The 21,419-nt window shown below is 40.6% G+C and overlaps 1 protein-coding gene across 7 annotated transcripts in view; it reads left to right on the top strand.

Moving 5' to 3' along the window:
* Positions 1-847: 847 nt before the first annotated feature.
* Positions 848-21,419, top strand: part of KLHL32 (kelch like family member 32) — a 177,674-nt gene continuing 157,102 nt past the window's right edge. For all 7 annotated transcript variants that reach the window (XM_068985189.1, XM_068985188.1, XM_068985187.1 and 4 more), the window contains exons 1-2: positions 848-870; positions 7,526-7,706. In XM_068985189.1, the coding sequence (XP_068841290.1) occupies positions 848-870; positions 7,526-7,706 (204 nt within the window). The remainder of the gene's footprint in view (positions 871-7,525; positions 7,707-21,419) is intronic.

Raw genomic sequence — 21,419 nt, 5'->3', positions numbered from 1 at the left:
AAATTAAGCCCTTGTCACATTGTTTGCAAATATTAATATTTTCTTTTAGTCTGAAGGTTGTCTTTTCATTTTGTTTATGGTTTCGTTTGCTGTGCAAAAGATTGTTTGATTAGGTCTCATATGTTTGTTTTTGCTTTTATTTCTATAGTGGGTGTTGTTTGGAAAGCTGGACTGCCACATGTATATCAGTGAAGTTAAAACACTCCCTCACACCATAAACAAAAAGAAACTCAGAATGGGTTTAAAGACTGTGTCCATGGAATTCTCCAGGCAAGACTACTGGAGTGGGTTGCCTTTTCCTTCTCCAGGGGGTCTTCCCAACCCAGGGATTAAACCTGGGTCTCCTGCATTGCAGGCAGATTATTTACCATTTGAGCCACCAGGGAAGCCCCTAAGTATAAGATGTGATACCATAAAGCTCCTAGAAGAGAACATAGGTAAAATGTTCTCTGACATAAATCGTAACTATTTTTTCAAATCTTAATTTTTCCCTCTGGCCATCTGTTTTAATTTTTAATGTAACTCTTTAGCTATTTTTGGTTCTCAAATTTTAATTTTTAGTCCGTGAAATTCTAATAAGGTGAACAAACTTTAAAACTTACAAGCATTCTGAAACATTGCCTATCACAAGAGCATTCAGTCAGATTGTTGTATCTTGTCTATAAAATTCTTCAAGTTTCTAAAGTATTAGCATCATGAAGACCCAGAGTATGTTTGTTTTTTTCTTTTTCTTTTTTTTGCATGTAAGTCACTGTGCTTTTCTTTCTTGTTTTTTCATTTAGCTGGAATGCTTGCCGACTCCTCTGCGACCTTCTAAGGCTGAGACCCTGAGGAACCCAGCTGGAGCATGCCGTCTGAACGCTTCCTCAGGTGGGCACTGTAGGATACATCTTGGCTTGGGGTAGTGAGCCTTGTGTGACTTGAAATCCTCCTACTGCAGTGCCTAGGACCGAGCACAGGGGAGGGACTCAACAAGTATTGAAGGAATTAAACTTCTCTGACAAACTCTGATCCCTCTGCCATCTGTCCTCCATAGCACCATCATCTCTGCGATGGACTTTCCTTCTCTGCTGCAACACAGACCTTCCTTTCCCCCTTTCTAACTTTCCCTGTGCCCTGTGGAGCTGTTGCACCGGGGTCTTGTTTGTGCTCCACTGTGTCATCTCCCTCACCCTTTGAAGCTTTGAGCACCTCCTGCCTTCACTGGGCCCCGTCTTTGTCTGGGACACCACTTGTTTTGTAGCTGTCTCAAGTGGTGGCCTTATTTTCTCAGTTCTCATGTACTTTAGGGATGGGTAAAGAGCTTGTTGTCAACCCAGGGCATAGTTTTGCTTCTCAGTCTTTACTCCTTATATTGGTTGTCTGAGAAAACGACAACAAAGACGGGCTCTTCTGAAGGCGGTGCTCTTCAACTCTTGCATCCCCTCCTCCTCCCCACCCCAGCAGGGTGACTTCCTCTCATTCACTGTGCGCTTGGCGTTGGGCCGACAGTCTCCTCTCACCACAAACCCTTGACTCCTTCCTGGTGCCCTCTGTATTCACATGGAGGATCTGCCTGACTTGATGGCCTTGGACCTTCTACCTGCGTGTGGCCTTCTCCCTCATTGAGCCACCTACTCGTGCCGTCTCGCTATGGATCTTGCATCCCCAGAAGTTACTCAGTTTCTGAAACCACTTCATCCGCCTTTTTATTCTTACCAGGACCTTCTAGCTTCCTGATTTACCTACCCTCCCCATGGTGGTACTTTGACCTCATGGCAGCGTCTCATTTAGTGGCCGGGCCACTCCACCAAATCCATCAATATTTTCCTTCTCTCATTTCCCTTCTTAACCAGTTTAGAATCTATCGCTCTTTTAAATCCTTAATTTCTCTTGCTCTCTGCATTTGCCTGACAAAACCCCAACCCAGATGATCCCAAATATCTGTGTTTTCATGCCTACATTGTCCAGTGGAGGTTGGTTCCACTGAATGTTTAGATTCAGCAAGCAAAAAAATAAAATGCCCTAGGTTTTAATGCGTGTTTCTGCTTCATTTATTCCTTCCCTCCTGCTACTCAAAAAGGAATCCTTTCTCACAACTGAGCCCAGCCCTGCTTCTGTGTTTTGAATCCCGTCTTTCTTACCTTCTCAGCAGCTTCTGACTGTTGTCTCTCAAGTGTGTTCTGGAGACGCAGCTGTACTTCTGTCACTCTCTCTCTCTCCAGATGAGTTTTGCACCTCTAGCCAAGACCTCTTTCTGAGCTTCAGATCCTGCTCTGGGCCTGTGCTTGTCCTCAGCGTTCCAGCCGTGTGTGTTCTATAGACTCGGTGTCAGGGCCTTGCTCCCTCCTGCCAAAGGATCAGAGCACTTGCTGTTCCTCTGCCTGTGAAACTCTGTTCTCCCCTTTTGCCCTGGTAACTTGTTCTCATCCTTCAGCCTGCAGCCCCAGCATTACTTCATCAGAGAGGCTAGCTTATTTGATTAAAGTTTAACTACCTCAAAAAACTGAGGGTTCTGTGAAAGCTGCTAAAGTGTTCATCATCTTATCTCCAGAACCTGGTATAATACCTGGCACAGGATAGTATATGTATCATTTAATCTTTTATAGCACAGATAATGTTTGGGTGAATAAAGGAAGGAAGGAAGGAAATAAGATTATCCATTTATAAATACATTCCTTTCTGCGTAGTCGTCATTATTTCTTGGTCATTTACTAAGCATACTGCATCTTCTTTGCGTATTATTTTGACCCTTACTATTGTTAGCATTAATTTAGAAGTATTTACAAATTGTAAAGTGTTCTATTAAAAATAAATTTAAGTTCCTTGGTGGTTTTTTTTTTTAAAACAGCCTCTCCACTTCCCAGTTGGTGCTAGTGGTAAAGAATCTGCCTGCCAGTGCAAGATACCTAGAGACGTGGGTTCTATCCTTGGGTCAAGAAGATACCCTGGAGAAGGAAATGGCAGCCCACTGCAGTATTCATGGGATTCTGGGAAATCCCATGGACAGAAGAGCCTGGCAGGTTATAGTCAGTGGGGTCTCAAAGAGTCTGGCATGACTTAGCAACTAAGCACCACTTAAATAAATAGAGTCCTTTTAATATTAATGTATTTAATTTGTGCTAAAATAGTTTGACTGTAGAATGGAAGTGATTAGGGCACAGTGTATCAATAGACTGAACTGAGATAATCACGCATAATCCTAGTTCTGTTAGGTTTTTTTTGTCCAGTCCTTTTCTTTTTGGTGTCATCTGTTTAGGAAGTGAGGATCTCTACAGTACTTGACTGTATTTGATATACAGGTATGCGACACCTTATTGGTAACCTTACTTGAAAACTACTTGCATATATTTGCGTATCTAAATGCTAAGTAAACATTGATATGGAAACTGACTTGAATTTTTAAATTTGAATTTCAGATATTTAAAAACCAGATAACCATTCTGGAATTTATATATTATAAACTGAGTGACCTCAGTCAAAATTTATGCTATAAAAATGAGACTCAGAGATTTCTGTGATCAAAAATGTTCACTGTGAGCTTGAAGTAGTAGTTTGTGATAATGCAGTGCTTCCCTGTGAATGAGCTGTGCCATGTTATGAACTTCATGCTCTGCATTTGATTTTTTAATTTTTATCATCAATTTCAGAATGAAAGTTAAGGATTTAAAGTCATGAATAGTTCTGTTCCTTGAGATCTCATTTATTTATCTCCCTGGTATTGGATGCTACATTTGACCAATCAGATGGTTGCTCCCTGGCATCACTAAAAGGCAATTTCTTGCTCAGGGAGTCTGGGGCTTCCTGTGTTGTACCTGAGAGGGGCTGGGCCCTGTGAGAATCAAGAACAGCCAGACTCATCAGCAGCCTGATGAGTGTCTGAAACCCTTATATAGTTCATGTGGAAAGACAGGAGGAGCATATCCCCAGGGAACTTGTAGACTGTCCTGTAAAACCATAGCATGAAGTATATATATCATTTAATCTTTTCAAGCAGACACTTTTTTTTTAAAGTGAAAGGAAACTAGTAAAAAAATTTTTAACAATATATTTAACCCAATACACCCTAGATGTTATCATTTTGACACGTAATCAGTATAAAAATGTTGAGATATTTTTGCATTCTTTTAGTTAATTTTATGTCTTTGACATCCAGTGTACATTTTCCATTTAGAGCCCATCTCAACTTGGACTGCCCAGGTTTTACTCAGTAGCCACATGTAGCTAGTGGCTATTATATTGGACAGTGCAGGTTTAAGGAGTTCCTCAGAGGAAAGGGTATTGGGGTTGCCTTGCCAAAGCCAGGTCACAAGTTACCCTCCGCACTCACTTGTGAATTTCAAGGTGGCAATATTGCTTCTATGGAAGACCTTTCCCAATTTTAGGATAACCTTCAAACATGTATACCCTCAAATGGAAAATGTGGCTCCTGTCTTACGTTTTGTTTGCTTGTTTGTTTAGTATTTTAGGAAGTTTTAGGAATATGTTTTTCCTTCCTTGTTTGCCAAGGAATGGCAGGACACTGCTCTAAGTTGGTAGTTTGCTAATTTGCAGAAGTTTGATGCCAAGGAAGCCATTTGCGGGGATATGTCTGCTCCCCACCCTAGTTCAGAGACTGTGCGTATTATAGTCTTTGAGTCACCTCCTCCCTGGTTTATGATTACTGGCTTTATCCTATGGCCCTGTGGCCTTGCAGCTGTGTTCCATGGCTGCTTGTGCCTTCACACTTAAAGAGTTGAGGTCTTTTGCAGATTTACATCTTGAGAGTTGAGTGGGAAGTTCCTTTCAGAATACAATACAATGACTTGTTGATTAATAGGCCTTTATTTCTTGCCAAATGTTGGAGTATTTGTTTCTGCTTTTAAGGATTCCTAACATATTGGTTCCAAAACATTTGGTATCTTGTGCCAAGTGTTGCCTTAAATATTTAGCATGCTGTTTTCTTTAAGCTTGAATGTTTCAAGCCCAGCTGAATGATCCTGTGAAATTGTGCAGCATCCCGATTGTTTCAGAGCTGAGCCCTTAATTCTTTGCCAAATTTCAGTTTACAGCTGCTCTTTCCCTGGAAAGATTTATTCTCTGTCAATAGATATCTGAAATGCAAACACTGATTCAATCATAAGAATGTGAATTGTGGCTCTCTATTTGGAAAATGAGTAAAGAAACACTATAAGGCAATTATTTTAATATATTCTCCTGTTCCACTACAAATGAAATTTCAAAATACATTTATTTGGCATTTAAGGTATATTAAAAGGGAGAAAAGTTATGAGAGTTTCACATAAATGTTCTAAGATTATCATAATTAAAATCTATTTTCTCTCTCCAAACTTAATTATTGCAAAGATAAATGTTTTTGAAGCATGATTTCAGGCATTTCTTATCACTATCTCATGTTATTATGCTAATGTGTATTATTTTTCAAAGATACTTTGATTTTGAGATTATCCACAATCTAAATATATAATTAATGTGGACTTTGTGATTTTTTTTTCCCCCTCTAGCATAGATTTTTGAGATCTTAGATGATCATTTTTTGCCTTTGTTTCAGGTTTTTTTGTTCGTTTGTTTTATTTTTTAAGCAGGAGGACAAATGGCATTATTATATTCATGGTAATAGATTCTGAAAATGCCTGCTCTTGTACCATCAGGTTTCTAATCTGTGAAAGAGATGTTATTACCTGCCTCATAGTGTTGTTATGAAGATTAAATGAATTAATAATGTAAATCACTAAGAATAATTCATGGAACATAGTAAGGACTTTGTGCTTGTGAAATGTATAAAAATGTCATCCTTTTAGGAAAGATTTTTCAAAGACTGTCTTAAAGCTTATTTAGCTGATATAATACTTCTATTACTACTCTGCCCCTTCATTTCTTTGAGCCATGCTAATTAACTCCATTCTAGCCTATGCATAGCAATATGTAAAAGAGTTATTTATGCTTCCGAGCATGATTTTCAATTACTGACTTTAAAAGTCTGCCTATAGCTAGAGATGCTAGATGAATATTTGATGACAGTAACCATTTCAAAACTCACTGCTGTATTTCAGCTGAAAATAATCCTCCCACCTTCCCACGAGAACTTACTATATCATCACCTCCTGTCAAATTTTTTTTCTTTCAGTAGTTCTGACATTTCTGAGGCTCCCCAGTCAAAAATGTCCAATAAAGCTTATTGGCTGCACTCTGGCATTTTATGGGAAGCATTTGGTTTCCTTTAAGATAGTGATTTATGCTGAACTGTAATTTATCAGCCAGCTGGCACCACAGCCCTGTCAGATAAACCAGCCATGCAGGGTAGACTGGTGGTGACGCCTTGGTTCCCCTGAGCGGCTCTTTCACATTCAGAGGAAGAAACTGGACACAGGAGTTGTCAGATTGGGAGAGACAATCTCACTCATTCCTATGGCATCTTTACTCCACTCAGAAATAGAGCTTAATAGTTCCTGTTCTCATCTCCTCTTAGTCCAATGCCGATTCTGAGATTCCTAGGGTGCCATGGAAATTTTCATGTATCTAAGCTGGAATTGTTTATAACTATCTACAAATTCAGTTTGGTGTTTATTAGCATTACTTCCACACTCTTTTAGGAAGATGTGGGTTTCACCCAGGAGTTTTGAAAGGACATGCAATGAATATTTTAGTTTAGGGTTGGCAGTGAAGAGGAAAGTTTCACAGTGAGTAAGTTTAGCAGTCGCGCAAAATAGAGCAGAAAATAGATGCCATTGTCATTAGTAAGTCTAGTACAGTGACCACACATAGCTGTTACAGTCTAATAATACAGGTGCAGTTTCCTTTCAGCCTTAAAGTTTTTCCTTACAATGGCATTTCTTTTGATGTACTCTTGGTGATGCATAATTTCCCAAGTTTAATAATAAGCTGCTATGGCTTAATTAATGGCCTTTTACATGAAGTGGTCACAGGCACCCCTTTTTTACCCTATCCAACATTTGCTCGGTTTTGTCTTATTTATTAATGGAGTGTTGTGTCTTGTGAGGAGACATGGTGACTTCCTGTGTCTCTGGTGAGTCATATAGGTCCCGTGGATTCAGTGCTGGCTTAGTGCATGCCAGAGATCAGGTTGTGAGCTTGTGCTAACCTCACACAGGTGTTACAAAGCTAGAAAAGGAACCAGAGACTAAGAAGGGGGTCCCAGAGTGGAAGGAGTCACATGCATATGTACATACACATCCAGAGATGTGTGCTCAGATGTACAGTACTGAGGAGACAGAGGCCCAGAAGCAGAGGTTTACAGGCCTGCAGATATGGGCCAATACACAGACACGGATGGAGACACAGCAACCACAAATTCTGAAAGAGAGGGATAGTAGGAAAGGAAGAATTGCTGTGGGGGTGAGGAAAAGAGAGAACTAGAGACAAAGGAAGCAAGAGGCTGGTGGAGCAAGAGATGGCGGGGCTAGGATGGCCACACTATCACAGACACTGGAATCTGCATTCCCTGAGTTGCTATGTGGGAGAGAGTGTGGGGTGGCCGGGCTGCTGAGAGGAAGAAAGAACATTAACTTGCTCCCTCTCCCTACAGTATTCAAGAAATGTTGACAGGCCAGAGGCTCTGCCACTCGGAATCTCACAACGATAGCGTCCTGGCAGCACTGAATCAGCAGAGAAGTGACGGCATTCTCTGCGATGTCACCCTGATTGCTGAGGAGCAGAAATTCCATGCTCACAAGGCCGTCCTAGCAGCCTGCAGCGACTACTTCCGGGTAAGTCAAGGCAGTTTGTTATTTGTTTCTCTTAGGATATTATGCAAATAAACAGAGGATGATGGTTTTCCTGAACTGTCACATAGTCATTAACCAATTAGGTAATAGTCTCCAGAGTTGTGAATGTTGGGGGTGCTTTCCTGGTCAGGCTGAGATTGGGATGCTATTGGGATCCTCCTTGGACTGGACACCTGGGTGGCCCTCCAGTGGAGAGTAGACCTCTCCTTTGCATCTTGAGCTGAGGGGTGTTTGACAGTTTACCACCATAAGGAAGTGTGGCATTGTAGTGTGCTGTAACAGGACTGCAGGCCGGCAGCAGGGTATTTCTGCATTGAGGATCAGAAGGACAATCTGTGAAACAATGTATTTTTTTAAAGTCCCTAAGTATAAGTCATGTGTCTGATTTTTTAATTTTCTATGAATGTTCTTGTTTTCAGTTCAGTTCAGTTGCTCAGTCATGTCCGACTCTTTGCGACCCCATGAATTGCAGCACGCCAGGCCTCCCTGTCCATCACCAACTCCTGGAGTTCACCCAAACTCATGTCCATCGAGTCGGTGATGCCATCCAGCCATCTCATCCTCTGTCGTCCCCTTTCCCTCCCACCATCAGAGTCTTTTCCAATGAGTCAACTCTGCATGAGATGGCCAGAGTATTGGAGTTACAGCTTTAGCATCATTCCTTCCAAAGAACACCCAGGACTGATCTCCTTTAGAATGAACTGGTTGGATCTCCTTGCAGTCCAAGGGACTCTCAAGAGTCTTCTCCAACACCACAGTTCAAAAGCATCAATTCTTCGGCACTCAGCCTTCTTCACAGTCCAACTCTCATATCCATACATGACCACTGGAGAAACCATAGCCTTGACTAGACAGACCTTTGTTGGCAAAGTAATGTCTTTGCTTTTGAATATGCTGTCTAGGTTGGTCATAACTTTCCTTCCAAGGAATAAGCATCTTGTGCTTTCCAACTCTTTGCTACAGGGACAGAGATGCAATCAGCCCCATAAGGGGTATTTATGGTTGACATGTGGGTACCTGCTTCTCTGAGGATACGTTGTCTTGTTTAGTAGAACTTTAGACTTTTGTTTCTAGTGGCTAATGATATGTGATGATGTGTTTGTTGTTGTTATTTTGGAAGGTGAATACATGGGATGGTTATAGCTAAATTTAATGTTATTTATTTAGTATTTCTTATGATTCAGTTCATAGACAAAGGACTTTAAATGCATATATCATTTAATCTTCATAACAATCCATTTTATAAACATATACACATACTATAAAACTCATTTTACATGTAAGGAAACTGAATCTCAGAGGTTAAGTAATTTGAGGTAACTCAGAGTTTAAGTCGGAGAAGGCAGTGGCACCCGACTCCAGTACTCTTGCCTGGAAAATCCCATGGACAGAGGAGCCTGGTGGGCTGCAGTCAATGGGGTCACTAGGAGTTGGACACGGCTGAGCGACTTCACTTTCACTTTTCACTTTTATGCATTGGAGAAGGAAATGGCAACTCACTCCAGTGTTCTTGCCTGGAGAATCCCAGGGACAGGGGAGCCCGGTGGGCTGCCATCTATGGGGTCGCACAGAGTCAGACACGACTGAAGTGACTTAGCAGCAGCAGCAGCAGCAGCAGCAGCAGAGTTTAAGTAATAAGTCACACGGTTCGAAGTGGCAGATCTACAGCTGAAATCCATGCCCAGGTCTTAACCAGCATTCTGTACTACCCCTAATGTGGATAGGAGAAAGAAAATCATGACAATTGTTAACCAGATTTTTTGAAATATTAAACTATGAATGTACATTATTTAACTGCTATTTAATTTTTTTCAATCTTTTATCAGTTAACTAGTGAGTAGGTAATATTTTTAAAATATAATAGCATACAATCTTTTCCAACATCTCAAAATGATAAAGAAACCAACTCCAGCCTGGGCCGATTTGTTGGTTTGATTTGGAATTTTTTTTTTCTTTTTTGGCCACAGTGTATGGAATCTTAGTTCCCCAACCAGGAATCAAACCCATGCCCCTTGAAGTGGAAGCATGGAGTCTTAACCACTGGACCACCAGGAAAGTCCCTGATTTGGAAATGTTCAGTAGTAATCTTGTTTTTTGATGTTTACAAGACAATATCAACTGTACACAATTGCCGATCAGCATTTAAAGAGAATTTTCAAAGATGGCAAATCATAAGAGAAAGATTTTTTTAAAGTGTTTAAATGTGGTGAAACCTGGTGATGTAGAGGATAAATATCTTAAATTAAACTTAAAATATCTATCTAAAGTTAAAAGTAGGGATTTAATTTATAAATTGCAGAAATGAAGCAGTTTCTGTAAAGTACCCATTTGGTTTCATAAATATAACTTATATTTTATATACTTACATTATCAGGCATTACTCTCCCAGAAAGCTTATATTGCTTGGAGGGCTTTTAAAAGAAAATAGTTTGGGTTGTTATGTATAACTTGTGTACATTATATAATATGAGTTTTGTCTTCTTATAGATCATAGTGTAGCCCTGTTGGTGCTTAGCTTTCTTCCTCCTCGATCTCTGTGGGTTGCGTTTTGAATTTAATTGGGGTTCGATTTTGTGGATGTGTGTATATAAGAAAGAGAATGTGCAAGTGAGTGCATACATGTGAGCCCCAAAGAGCACTTTGCTTATTGTTGGCATTTAACAATGTTTGCTGCTGCTCCAAGTTTATCTCTTTGCCACATTGCCCCTCAAAATCTGACAGGTCTTGCACAGAGTGCCTCCTTTAAAATACTGATGTTATAAAGCCTGTGAAGAAAGCTTTCTTATTCCCATCCTGCCGATACAGAAACTAAAGTGCAATATATTTAAATAACTTGCCCAAGGACTGCCAGATAGTAAGTAGGAGAGCTGATTTTCATCCATCGGAGCGTTTGTCTCTTTAAGTACCAAGTTGTACTTTTTCTACCTAATCCTGTGCCCTGCAGGATTCGTACACAGTTCCTTCAATCTCAAGACCTGCTTGTGAGGTGAAATTTCAGTGCCTGTGTGTTGATTATTAGATGGAAAAACTAAGACAAACTTGGACCTACTGGTATTTAACTCTTTCCTAGGCACTGTGCTAAGTGCTATAGTTATACAGTATTTAACCAGACATAGACTGAACCCTGTAGAACTTGTAATACAGTTATTACACTGGAATTCATTTTTTCCTTGTACCCTGTATCTTTATTAACCTGTGTTGCATAACAAAAGACCCCAAAACTTAGAAACTGGACCCTTCCTCTGGTCCAGCAGCTTCCCAGATCTCTGCTGGATTCATTCTCACATCAGCAATTAACTGAAGAGTCGAGTGGAGGTAGGATGATCTCAGTTGGCTTTGTTTACATGTCTGGTGGTGGGTAGGGTCACACCTAGGGTTCAGGGGGACACTTGGCATGTATTTCTCATGAACAAACTAGCCTGGGATTTTTCACATGTCAACTAAATTCTAAAACCAGCAAGTAGGCTAGCTTCAACGCACAGATGCTTTTCAAGCTCCTGTTTGTGTCCTGGTTACTAATGTCTCATTGATCAAGCAAGTCACATGGCCAAGCTGAGTCAGTGTAAGAGCGTATACTAAAGGACATGGATGCAGGCAGGAGAAGAATTTGTTCCCATTTTTGCAACCTACCCCTTTCAAGAACTATCAAGGTTCTGTGGTTTATCTAAGTTGGAAGCCAGCAAGTTAGTCTATCACAGGTTCATGGATGCTGCTAGAAGAAATTAAACTCTTTTTTTTTTTTTAATGTTTTTTTATTGTGGTAAAAGTCACATAACATAAAACATACCATTTTAACCATATTCAGCTGTGTGGCTCAGTGGCACCCAGCACACCCACATTGCCATGCAACTCTCACCATTATACATCTCCCCAACCTGTCACCCTCCAAACTGAAACTCCCTCCCCACCAAACACCAGCTCCCCATTCCCCTTCCCCCCACCTCCACCCCTGGCCTCTACCAGTACACCCCTTAAATCTATGAATTTGACTGCTGTAGGCACCTCATACCGGTGGAATCAAACAGTGTTTGTTTGGACCTAATGTATATTATAATGCTTTTTTAAGTTGTTTTTTTTTTTTTTTTTTTAATTTGGCCATGCTGGGTCCTTGTGCTGCTCGCACTTTCCTCTAGTTGCGGCAGGCGGGGTCTACTCTTAGTTGTGGTGTGAGGACATCTTACCACGGTGGCTTCTTTTGTTGCAGAGCTCGAGCTGTAAGGCACATGGCCTCAGTCGTTGTGGCCTCCAGGCTTAGAGCACAGGCTCAATAGTTGTGGCGCACAGACTTAGTTGCTCCGCAGCATGTGGGATCTTCCTGGATCAGGGATAGAACCCATGTGTCCTGCATTGGCCGACAGATTCTTTACCACTGAGCCACCTGGGAAGCCCTAAGCTTATCATAATATAAGGACATGAAACTTATAGTGGATTACATTATAGGAGAGGATCACTGAACTTGGGGAACCTGAATCCTTTGTCAATGGGTAGGAAACATGACTGTCCTTTGCTCTGGAGGAAAACATTACTATACTGGACAGTAAGCATGCCTTTGTTTTCTCGGGCTCCAAAATTACTGTCGCTGGTGACTACAGCCATGGAATTAAAAGATGCTCCTTGGAAGAAAAGTTATAAACCTAGACAAACAAACCTAGTGTATTAAAAAGTAAAGACATCACTTTGCTGACAAAGGTCTGTATAGTCAAAGCTATGGTTTTCCATTAGTTGTATACAGATATGAAAGTTGGACCATAAAGACAGCTGAGCGCCAAAGAATTGATACTTTTGAATTGTGGTGCTGGAGAAGACTCTTGAGAGTCCCTTGGACTGCAAGGAGATCTAACCAGTCAATCCTAAAGGAAATCAATCCTGACTATTCATTGGAAGGACTGATGTTGAAACTCCAGTACCTTGGCCACCTGATGGGAAGAGCTGACTCATTGGAAAAGACCCTGATGCTGGGAAAGATTGAGGGCAAAAGGAGAAGGGGGTGGCAGAGGATTAGATGGTTAGATAGCATCACTGACTCAGTGGACATGAATTTGAGCAAACTCTGGGAGATAGTGGAGGACAGAGGAGCCTGATATGCTGCAGTCCACAGGGTTGCAAAGAGTCAGACACAATTTAGCGACTAAACAACAACAATGTTCTGACATCTGGCGGTTTATTTTGAAGCTAAATTGTTCTGATTCAGGAAATGGGTGAGAAGACCCAACTTTTGATGTAAACGGTTTCTTTATATTGATCCGAGAGATGGTATCAGCTTTTCTGGCTTTAAATACAAATAATGAGCAGTTGAGCACAAAGTACTGTGGTTTTCTGCAATCATTAACATTTTAAATGAAAGAGTGGAAGCACATTCTTCAGCCAAGTAATAAAGTCTTCTTTAAAAAAAAAAAAAAGGTTAGGTTTAATAGCAGCACAGCATGGCATTAATCAAAATCTATAAGTCTGTCAGACCAAGAGCACTATTTATAAGAGGAAAGCAAAAGTGGAAGGAAGAAAAGGAAGAATGCAAAAGTCAGATCTGAGTTTGAAGATAGCAGGAGGGAGTGTATCTCTCTGTTGACCATTGTTTCCCACAATCCCTGACAAATAGTGGATGCTGTTCTAATTATTATTGTTGTTATTTACCTTCTTTCACTATTCTTTGATATAGGCCAAGTCCTCTGACTTCTGTGAACCTAAGGTTTTTTTAATCTGTCAGTTGGTGGTCATAAAGCATAACTTTCTGAATAGATTGATATAGAGATCCAAAAGTGATAAGGTCTGTAATGCACTTAGTGATGTATCTGATGCACAGCAGACCTTCCACAAACATTCTCTGTTTAATTTGGAATTCCCGGTCAGTCTGCCTGGCCACTTGTGGGAAAAAGAAGACTGCTCATCATTAGCCTTACCAGGCTTCAGACTCCCTCACCTTTTGATGGGTCAGAATAGCCTTTTGGATTCATCCTTTCCTGTCTTAGGGCTTCCTTGGTGGCTCAGTTGGTAAAGAGTCTGCCTGCAATGCAGGGGACTCGGGTTCAGTCCTTGGATTGGGAAGATCCCTGGAGAAAGAAAAGGCAACCCACTCCAGTTTTCTTGCCTGGAGAATTCCATGGACAGAGGAGCCACTGGGCTACCATCCATGGGGTTGCAAAGAGTCAGACATAACTGAGTAATGCATCTGGGCCATAGTGTTTCCCATCTTGTCATTTTCTGAATCTGAGACCTTCCTTCTTACTTAGAACATTCTACTAGCCATTTAACTTTTTCCTCCTCTGGTTGTCCCTTGGCAAACCGTTGTGTGGATGACTGTGTAATGAACTTTCACTGCCCTGCTCAGGTCCTCTGGAGATCCTCACTGCGTGTCTGCCAGGCCCCAGGAGTGGCCTCTGTGCTGTGTTATTATCATTCATCCTCATCTGTTCATTTGATCTTGAGGCCATAACTGTTCTCCAAACACTCTATTCCACCTAAGGGCTTTTCCACCTCTCAGCCTTGCTGATTACCATTCCTTCTGCCTTAATTTCCTACTCACATCTAGTCTACCTTCTGTCTTCAAAGATTTATCACAATCAACAAGTGTGATGTCCTCCACAGAGCCTTATCCTGTGCACTCTCTGCCACTTCACTCAATTCATACAGAATGTCCTCTTTTCTGAAGGCTTAAAACTATAGCTTGTTTCCTCAAGGAATAAAAAGGTCAACAAGAATGAAAGGGCAACCTAATGAGTTAGTACCCAAAATATATAAGGAGCTCATACAACTTAATACCAAAAAGCCAGGTACTATGATTAAAAAATAGGCAAGAGATATTAATAGACATTTCCCAAAGAGGATACACAACTAACCAACAGGCATATGAGCCTGAACAGGTACATGCTTCACATCACTAATCAGGGAAAAACCACAGTGAGAAATCGCCTCACACCTGCGAGGATGGCTATTACCAAAACAAGAGATAAAAAATGTTGGTGAAAATGCAGAGAAAAGGAAACCCTATATACTGTCGGTGGGACTGTGAATTGGTACAGCCACTATAGAAACCATAGTTTCTCAGAAAAATTAAAAATAGAACTACCATGTGATCCAGCAATCCCACATCTGGATCCCATATCTCCAAAAGGAGATAAATGAGGATCTCAAAGAGACGTCTGCATTCCCAAGTTCATTGCAGCCTTATTCATAATAGCTGAGCTGTGGGAACAACCCAAGTGTTTGTCCACGGATGAATGGATAGAGAATATGTGGCGTACGTGTGTCTCTTTGTGTGTGATGGAACATTATTTACTCGTGAGAAAGAAGGAGATCCTGCTATTTGCACCAACATGGATGATTCATGAGAACATTAAGTGAAATAAGTCAGAGAAACACAAATATTGTATGATCTTACTTATAGAAACAGAATAGAATGGTGGTTTTCAGGGGCTGTGGAGTAGGTAAAATGGGGAGATGTTGGCAAAGGGCACAGACTTCCAGTTATATGATGAGTATAATCAGGTTGTACTTCTGGGGATTCTACTATGCAGCAGGGTGACTACAGTTAATAATACTATATTGTAGACTTGAAAGTTGCTGAAAGAGTAGCTCTTAGAAGTGCTTAGTACACACACAAGTTAACTATGTAAAGTGATGGATGTGTTAACTAACCCTATTGTGGCAATCATTTCAGAGTATGTATGTGTATCAGATCATCACATTGTATACCTTAACCTTACACAATGTGATGTGTCTGAGTTATATACCGAGTATGTACTGAGTTATATCTCAGTAAAGCTGGAAATTTGTTTTTAAAGGAACTGAAGCTGATGTGTCCTGTGCTCCAGTGATATCTCTGAGAGTGACTGTGACTAGCTGAAGACTAGTGAGGTCATCAGAGTACTGTTGAACAGAATTGAATGAGGAAGTACTAAACCAGAGGTAGCGAGAGGAACTGGAGGCCTTATGATCTGGAGTGTGTGTGAAAAATGGAGGTGAGTCAGCCTCTCACCCTCTCCCCTGTGTCCTGGGCTATGGGCCACTCTGCAGCTTCTGAAGGCTGTTGTTTAACATTTGCTATCTCCAGCTTCAGTCTCTATGAGTGCCTACACTTTCTGGCCAAGGAAACACATGTCTTGACTGTCTAACATAGCTTTGCATATGTGATGGCAAAGTGATTCAAATATGACATTTTGGAGAGTTAAATATTTGAGCATCATTTTTCACTAGAGCCTCAGTGTGCTCTGCCTATATAATTTTTAGTTTTGAGAGATGAGGAAAAGCCCATGATAATAAAAAAATCTGTGTTCCTTATATTTTTATAATCATACTCTCCAGTCACTATTTGATTACAATGACACTAAAGGCTATTAAATAAGTATATGATATATAATTACAAAAATTTTTTTTAATTCAGTGAGCTTTACTTACATATCTACTATTTTCTAGATGCAGAATGAATTAATAGTCTGGTGAAAGGTACAGACAGGTGATCAAATAACTACAGTGTAATGTAATTATATCAGTGATTTGCATGGTGTTGGAGGGCTTGAACCTTGTTTTAAATCCATCTTCCTCACACCCATTATATATACTATCTGTTTAACACATTAGTTCGTGTTATTTCTTAAGCACGTTTCCTATAAAGATTTTAAGGTAATAGCACTGCTGACATTAAAACATACAAATGAGGGAATTCCCTCATGGTCCAGTGGTTAGTTCCATGCCTCCACTACATGGGTTTGATCCCTGGTCCAGGAATTAAGATTCTGGCAAGTCTTGAAGCAGGGTAAAACAAAAACAAATTGTTGGGTTCATGCTGTCTCTTATTTGGTTGTTTTAGAAACTCTTCATGAACAGTTCTGATTTTCAGAAATCCTATATGAGACATGCTGTGTTTATCACATTGAGGATAAACAGCATCATTCTGTTGACAATTATGTTGCTTCTGGCTGCCAAGCCTGCAGCCTCTTGCCTTTATTCCTTGCCCGTCATGAGCTTTCCTCACTGACTCTGTGAGCTCCCAGTGTTTCCAGTAAACTGTCTATTTGCTTAAACAGATAAAATTAAGAATAAAATTAAATGTACATGGAATACTGTCAATGCTACCTGTATAAATATTAAAGGACTTTGCATAGTCCATTTTTGTCTTTTGTTCAGTCATCCCTGCCACAGCGGGTTATCTTCTGGGAACCTTCTGAGCAGTCTCTGGGCTCCATGCTGTAATGAGGATTCACTCTTTTGATCCACAGGAGTGTTGTCACAATTTGATTAGTATAGTCCTTAAAAATTAATTGTTAGCTAGGAGTAATTTAAAACTAACCTCCTTTTCAGAAAAAAAAGAATAAAAATAATAGTAAAATAACCCTCAAATCCTTGAGTACATATAGTAATTATTTTTAGTGTATCTTTTTGATGGTTACTATAAGCATGTAAATATCTACTACTGTCCTAAAGAGCAAAGCATTATTGTACAGTTTTTTAACTGGGTGCATGAATATCTCTAAAATTAAATCCCATGATGTTCAATATTTTCCATAGTCAGTTTACACTGGCCTGGCCTATGATTAATTACCTTGCTTTAGGCCAAATGAGCACTATGGAGTTCTGTGGTTATTGGTGTTGATGCTGAAACAGCAGCCTTGCTAATTTTTGCGTATTTGCACATTGCTGTGTTCTTTCCTTGATATCTGCATTTTGTGTATCAATCACAGATGCACCAGAATATCATTTCCATAGTACATTTGACTTATGCATTGTATGGTAAAATGATTATTGTTTTTCATCAAACGAATATTGTTTTAACAAGGGAATATTATTTGCCCATGGGAAAGAAGGAAGTCCTGCGATTTGTGACATGGATAAACCTTGATGGTATTATGCAAAGTGAATGTACATCACCATGCCTACAGTTAACAATACTGTATTGGAGACTTAAAAGTTGCTAAGAGAGTAGATCTTAATAGTTACCACCCACGCACAAAAAGGTGTGTGGTGATGTGAGGTGATAAATGTGTTCAGTCACTCAGTCATGTCCGACTCTTTGCGACCCATGAACCGCAGCATGCCAGGCCTCCCAGTCCATCACCAACTCCCGGAGTCTACTCAAACCCAGTAAATGTGTTAACTAACCTTATTGTGGCAACCATTTCACAACATACACGTTATCACCAAGACTGACATCCAGGAGTTTACCACCTCTGCTTTCTTCTAGGTTATTGACAGTTTTTGCCATGAAAGGATGTTGAAGTTTGTCAGATGCTTTTTCTGCATCCACTGAGATGATTACATGGTTTTTATCTTTAGTTCTGTTAATGTGATGTGTCACATTTAATCTGCATATGACAAACTATCCTCGTATCTTAGGAATAAATCCCACTTAATCATGGTGTGTGATCATTTTAATATGCAGTTGAATTTGATTTGCTGATATTTTCTTGAGAATGTTTGCATCGATATTGATTAAGGTTGTTGGCCTGTATTTTTCATTCCTTGTAGTGTCCTTATTTGGATGTCAGGGTAACACTTGCCTTATAAAATAAGTTGGAGAGTATTGTCGCCTCTCCAGTGTTTTGTAAGAGTTTGAAAAGGATTAGCATTCACTCTTCCTTACATGTTTGGTAGAATTCACTGTGGAAACCTTCTGGTCCTGGACTTTTCTGTGTTGAAATTTTTTTGATTACTGATTCAATCTCCTTGTTTATAATTGGTCGATTCAGACTCTATTTCTTCGTAACTCAGTCTTGGGAAATTGTATTTCTAGGAATTTATCCATTTATTCTAGCTTATCCAATTTGTTGGCTACTATTAAACTACTATAATTATTTATAGTAGTCTCTTATGATCCTTTGTATTTCATGGTACAGCTATAATGTCTCCTCTTTCATTCCTAATTATATAAAGTATGGTCCTGCCATACAATGAAATATTATTCAGTGACAAAAAAAAATGAACTATCAAGCCATGAAAATACAGGAATGAACCTCAAATGCATGTGACTAAGTAAAAGAAGCCAATCTGAAAGGTGCGTAACTATTTGACTCCAACTTAGTAGTAGTATGTGGCATTTTGGAAAAGGAAAAACTGTGGAAACAATGAAAAGATGAGTTGTGCCAGGGCCTGGAGTCGGGGCGGGTTATATAGATGAAGCACAGGTGATTTTGGAGGCGGTGAAATTTATCAGTATGGTATGATGATGGTGGATATAGGTCATTATGCATTTTTCAGATCTGCAGAATGTGCACACGAAGAATGACCCCTAGTGTAAACTGTGGGCTTTGGTTGATAACCGTGTGTCAGTGTCATTCCTCAGTTTTGCCACACTGGCATGGTGATACTGGTGGGAACGGGTTCTGTGGAAATCTCTGTACTCGCTGTTCAGTTTACCTGTAAAGCTAAAACTGGTCTAAAAATAATTCTATTAATTAATTTTTAGTTATTAACTTTTAATGAAAAAAAATATATTACAGATATGTCACTGCTTTCTCATAATTGTTCTGTTGTTTTCAGGGAAGATGACCTTCCAATTCTATTTTTTTTTTGGCATTGAGTGAACAATTAGGCTGTGAAAATGAAATGTACCCCTTTCGGGAATAGGCAGCTTTCGTACAATAAGTCATGATTCTAAGATTAGCAGGATTGGGTATGTTAAGATGGCGAGCAGCACTCTGGAGATGATCTGACTTGTTCTTCCATTAAAGAGTGTCACCATCCTCTGCACAGTGTGCTGAGCAGCTTTAGGCACAGGACATTGTACTGACTGCTGCAAGAGGATGGTGCAAGTGCCAGTCTGAGTTCAAGCTAGAAGGCAGAAGACTGATGCCCCAGCTCAAAGACAGACAGCAAGAATTCTTTCTAATGCAGACCTTTTTATTCTCTGCAGACCTTCAGCTGATTAGATTAGGCCCACCCTCGCTGGGGAGGGCCATTTGCTTTACTCAGTCTACCAATTTAAGTATTAATCTCTCCTGAAACAGCTGCACTGCCTACCCATAAATAATTCTTTACTTGGGAATCCTGTGACCCAGTCAGATTAACACTATGACCACCTTGTACAGTGTTGTTAGGGTTTGGTTTTTGCTTCAGTGAGGTGGGAAGTGCTTGGACACAGTTTTGACAGAGATGTAACATGGCTTGACCTCTGTTTTGAAAAGGTGATTCTCCAGTTTCTGTCAGGAGATGAGAGTGGATGTAAGGTGGTGGCTTATCCTGGGATAGTGGGGCTGGAGGTGGTGAGGACTATTGGAGGCATTTTGAAGGAAGTTCAGTTAAGTCGCTCAATCGTGTCCGACTCTTTGTGACCCCATGAACTGTAGCATGCCAGGCCTCCCTGTCCATCACCAACTCCCGAAGTCCACCCAAACCCATGTCCACTGAGTTGGTGAAGAGCCTGGGAAATTTGATGGGGAGCTGGTCTTGGAGTCTGAGAGAATGAGAAGTGGTAAGGCTGATTCCAGGGCATTTGTGTAAGGCATTGGAGGGCTGAAATAGTCTTTACTGTGATTAGGAAGGTTGTGGAAAGACTAGTTTTGCAGTCATTTGGTTATAGTGATGACAAAATACAGGCTTTACCACATGTTATCTAGTAGTTGTGCACATACCGTCTCACCCACCAGGTGGAGGCTTTCATGAGGGGAAAGGTTTTGGTCCTCATCATAGGATCTTGTTAACTTCAGGCAGTACCTCACACATGGCTTGTGCTCACTGAGCGCTTAAGGAATGAATATGTGAACTTTGCTGCAGGTAGGTTGCAATGTAAGTGCCTTCTAGAGTCAGGCAGAGTAGCTATATAGAGTTGTCTTTCTATAGTGGTGGTGGGTTTTGTACAGATTGCTGCTGCTAAGTCGCTTCAGTCATTAGAAGTAGCTTATTATCTTGGTAATGAAATCATACAAAGGTCTTGCGTCTCTGTGGAACTGAAACATCGAGCAGATGGTATTTTTATGTATACGACATTGTGCCAGGCCAAGAGCTGGGCTGCAAGTGCTAACTGGAAGCCTCCTCTCGTCTGATGGGGGCCAGGCATGCGTGCTTCCACAACAAAAGGAGTGCACCAAAACGGTACAGTGCTGACAGTACTTAGAGTAAGAACACTTACCAAAAGCACTCTCGTTTGATTCTTGAAACAGCCATTTAGGTAGATGTTTTTATTCGTAGTTAGAACACCAGGCTCACTACAGTAATGACTGCGTAGCTTCATCTCTTTGAGTGTCCACTACCTGGGGGAAAAGCTGAATTTTTTTTCGGTCTCCTGTATTCCCTAGCAAAGTATCTTGAGCATAGTAACACAGTGAATGTTTTTGCAGAATAAGTGGGTGAAGAAATGAATAATTTGAAGGATGGAGAAACGTTGGTATGTAGTTAGCTGGGAGACTTCTTGGAATAGGAGGCTCTTACCCATACAGGAAGGACTTCCCTGCTGGCTCAGATGGTAAAGCATCTGTGCCTACAGTGTGGGAGACCCACGTTCGATCTCTGGGTCGGGGAGATCCTTTGGAGAAGGAAATGGAAACCCACTCTAGTACTCTTGCCTGGAAAATCCCCTGGATGGTGGAGCGTGGTAGGCTACAGTCCATGGGGTCACAGAGAGCAGGACACGATTGAGCGACTTCACTTTTCTTTTTTACCCATACAGTAAAGTCCCAGGAGTGCTTTCCAGTCTTGGGTAGCAGTAAGGTGATTGTGGAGGTGAGGGCAAGCAGAAGAAATCATGGTAGTGCTTCCTGTTTTGTGGCG

This window comes from Capricornis sumatraensis, chromosome 13 (genome assembly GCF_032405125.1).
Source record: "Capricornis sumatraensis isolate serow.1 chromosome 13, serow.2, whole genome shotgun sequence".
Lineage (NCBI taxonomy): Eukaryota > Metazoa > Chordata > Mammalia > Artiodactyla > Bovidae > Capricornis > Capricornis sumatraensis.
Note: the sequence above shows the minus strand (reverse complement) of the source record. Positions and strands in the feature narration are given on the sequence as shown.